Here is a 3,776-nt window from a genome sequence, read left to right on the forward strand (position 1 = left end):
CGTCTTCTTTGTGCCTAGCATTTGCTTGGCTAATGGCTATGATGTCCAAATTTAAAAGCTATTCTAAAGTTATCTTTGTTCAAAATTTAGAGATTCTCAAGGATTGCACTTCATTATCACTTGACTCGTATTGAGCATCAGTGGCCCTGTTCTCAATATATGACACCGAATAAAAATTTCAAAAAATAAAAAAAGAGAATATAGTAAAATGTCCCTTCCATTGTTCATAATTTAACGGCTCGTCCTCAATGAGAAATAAGAACATTCCATCAAGAAGTTCTTACAAAAATATAGGTTATATCAAGAGAAACAGGTAGTATATAATTAATACAAGATCCATAAACGCAGAGAAATAAAGCATGAAGATGCATATATATATGAAAAAACTAAGCTCATCCTAATATAATTAATGCCTGCTATTTGCCGTGCCAAGGTTGAGCCAGGATTGGCTGGATTCAGGATCGGCCTCAATGGCTGATGCAGGAAATCCACGGATTTGATAGGGTGCCTTAGCGCAGATCCTGCAAAAGAGTGGGAAAAACGGATTTATGATGAGCAAAGACTAAGCATGCACGAGGTTTGTCAGCAAATTAAACATACACACCTGTACTTCCTCTTCTCTAAGAATCTATGCAGGGAGTTCCTTCTGGCTAAGGGCATGTCTGCAACCCATGATCAAAAAAATATATTTCATTGGGCATTCTTTTCATATTGATTTCAAAACCTTCAGATTTGCTGATCATGGCATGACCAAATGCATGATTCCAAGATTGAATAATTACCCGATTCAATGGCCATGGACAGGCTAACTTGCAACGTCGCCGCCACCGGAGCAGCAGAGGAAGCCGGTAGAGAAGTTGAGTCAAGCTTGGGATGGCAATCCGCAGTGGAGAAACAAAAGTGTTGAGCTCCAATAGTATTCACTTTGCGTGCCATATGCATCAGATTCTTGGCTTTGTCTTGTGGATAATCGTCGAAAACCAGTACTCTGCCACCATAGAAGATGGTCAGCTGTCCCTTGGGCGTCAGCCTATAACAGTTAAACAAATTTTGATCTCCTTAACCTTTTTCAACGGCCATATCATATATATGAAATGAAATACTCGAGGCACGAATTAATCCAGCTCACTTGATTTCTGAATCAAAACCATAGTTATGGGGAAAGAGATCCGTCGATTTCAGAGGCTCTCTTTTTTGATGGTTCTCAGTTTGGTCTTCTCGAGACGCACCGACTCCAGGCAGCAAGTTCATGGTCGCTGTGGGTGCCAAAGATTTACCTAAAAACGTACGCCATATGTTTAACAACTAATCTGCGTTGTTCGAGTCATAAATCTGACGAAGAAGAAGAAGAAAATCTGACCTACTGGAGCCATGGGAAGAGCGAGACCGCGGAGGCTGCCCATCTCCTTCAAGTACTGGCTCAACAACCTGCATGTCTTAGAGAATTTGGGTTTCTGTCCCTTGTTACTCACCGTCGTCCTCTGATCCACCATCTCCCCGCTAGTTCGTTCGTGACTCGATCATTTCGGTTCCAGATTCCATATATCGGCAATACCGCAGGGTTCAAGCTGATTTATGACAATAACCCTGTGGCTGATGAGAAGCAGGGCACAGTGGAAAGAGATCGGAGAGGGAGTACTCGAGAATCACGTGGATTTTTTTTTGAAGTGGAAGGGATTAAAACAATGTCCAAAAGCAAGCAGCACGTTTTGGTTGCTTTAGCAGACAGAATCCAGCAGACAATAAGGAATGGGGTGGCTGCTCCTGCTGGCTGGGCGTATAAATTTTGCCATCATCTGGTCTGGATTCACGAGTTGAATGCAAGCCAGAGGCAATTAATTAATGCAAATCTACGCATGCATAAGTTCATTATCGACTTAAAAGATTGGATTTGATTACTTTGCCAGATTAAGAATTTTCTTTTCAAATTTGGCAAATTGAGGTTTGATCATGTGTTCGATTGAATCTTAACAAAGGAAAATGTATTGAGGTATGATGTTTACTTTTATTAACACAAACCGCTCAAATCCATCAGGTCTAAGCAATGTGGGCCATCTATGTGTCTAAAGAAGATATATTGATGTGTTTGACTATTCATGCTCACATTTTATAATTGGGTGGCCGAACTTTGACGTGTAATCTATTTAATCTAAACTCCAGTTGAGTTTAGGTCAAAATTTGACAACACATAATCTATACAGTGGTAAAAGATGATTTGTCCACCCTCAACTTCTTCATAAGTCCGTCCCTATATTAACACAAAAAGATAAATCATTGATGATTATTAGTCTTGGATAGTTGACCTATATAAATTGATTGAAGGAGGTCACTCATTAATAAACAAAAATAAATTATTAAATATAAATAATATACAAATTATTTTATAAATTATATATTTATAACTAATATATTAAATTTTATAAAGGTATATTATCTATAAAAGAATCATAAATATGTTGACGCATTTATGACCCGACCTACCTTGTTTATTTGTTAATTATAAACAATTCAATCCATTTATGATCTAATTAAGTGTATTTACCTCAAGCACACTGCACATAGTTGCAAAATTATAGATATTGTATACTTTTGCCACCCGACCTTAGCCTAGACCTCTTACTGATAGAAAGACTAAAAGTAAAGACTAAATTTTCATAAGACAATCTCGTTATTAACATATATCAGAAATAAATAAAATACTACTGCATTTGATGAAGTTGGAGTTTCTCTAAAAGCTAGTTGTTTAAAGTTAGTTCTAAGTTTGTTTAAATTTTAAAAGATTGCTTAGACTTATTTGGGAGTTTGTTTATGTTGGTGAAATTGGGGAGATTGTGGTTCAATTGATTTCTAAGAATTTGACTCGAGTGGGAGGCTATAATTATATATGTAAGCATACGTAGTTGGACCGGTGACTTGAGTTGGATGGGTTCTAATGTTGATGGCAAAACCACCGATATATTTTTAAGTTTGACAAAAATTAATTTGGTATGGCTGATCTGACGTCAAATTTGCATATGCAAGATCTTGATAATAACTGTAAATGCAATTTAAAAGGTAAGGTCTTCATAAGTATAAAGCCTGGGAGGTTTAGCTCTTAGCAAAAGTCCAATAAGTCAAGGATAATAAAATGTTTGACAAGAAGTCATAGTGGTGGAACTTTCTAACAAGTGAAGACCCGATAGGTTAGGAATGATCTGGATGTTTGGCAAGAAGTCCTACAGAGTTAATTCCTCATAAGTGAAGTCCCAATAGATTAAAATGAACCAATTGTTTAACGAGAAGTTCTAGGGATGAAGCCTCCTCATATATGGAAGTCTTGGAGTTGGGACTCTTGGGAGTTTGGAGTCCTAGAAATGGATCTCTTGATAGGCTCAACCAATGCCGGAGCTAGGATTTGTAGCCTGCCCAGGCTACAAATGTCCTCCAAAGAGGCTAAAAACTCTCTTTTTCTACTTGGGAATTAAAAATCAATGCAATCAATAGATAAAATTAATACAACTTTAACTAGCACCTCGGGTTACAGCCTGGGTATCCTTAAGCCTGACTGGTTCAACACAATGTGAGATTCATCTGTGTCTGAAGAGATGTAGGCTTATTGAAGATCAGATGGTTAGCTAAAGGAGTCGTGAATAGCGCTTAACGCATGCAATTATGATTCTAATCACTCTTGCTAATTACTTCAGCAAGGTCATACAAGTTAGCACAACATAATTAAAATATACAAACAAGCAAGCATACCAAATCACTAACATAAGGCATTTATATGGTTTGATAGT

General features: G+C 37.4%; 1 protein-coding gene across 1 annotated transcript; it reads right to left on the reverse strand.

Moving 5' to 3' along the window:
- Positions 1-218: 218 nt before the first annotated feature.
- On the reverse strand, positions 219-1,671 carry LOC122040207 (protein TIFY 10b-like). The gene is made up of 5 exons (XM_042599550.1): positions 1,361-1,671; positions 1,130-1,277; positions 783-1,030; positions 605-662; positions 219-521 (listed from the first exon to the last, which is right to left on the reverse strand). The coding sequence occupies exons 1-5, from the start codon at positions 1,491-1,493 to the stop codon at positions 407-409; spliced, it is 702 nt and encodes a 233-aa protein (XP_042455484.1). The 5' UTR covers positions 1,494-1,671; the 3' UTR covers positions 219-406.
- Between the last annotated feature and the right edge of the window lie 2,105 nt (positions 1,672-3,776).

Source organism: Zingiber officinale, chromosome 2A, assembly GCF_018446385.1.
Source record: "Zingiber officinale cultivar Zhangliang chromosome 2A, Zo_v1.1, whole genome shotgun sequence".
Taxonomy (NCBI): domain Eukaryota; kingdom Viridiplantae; phylum Streptophyta; class Magnoliopsida; order Zingiberales; family Zingiberaceae; genus Zingiber; species Zingiber officinale.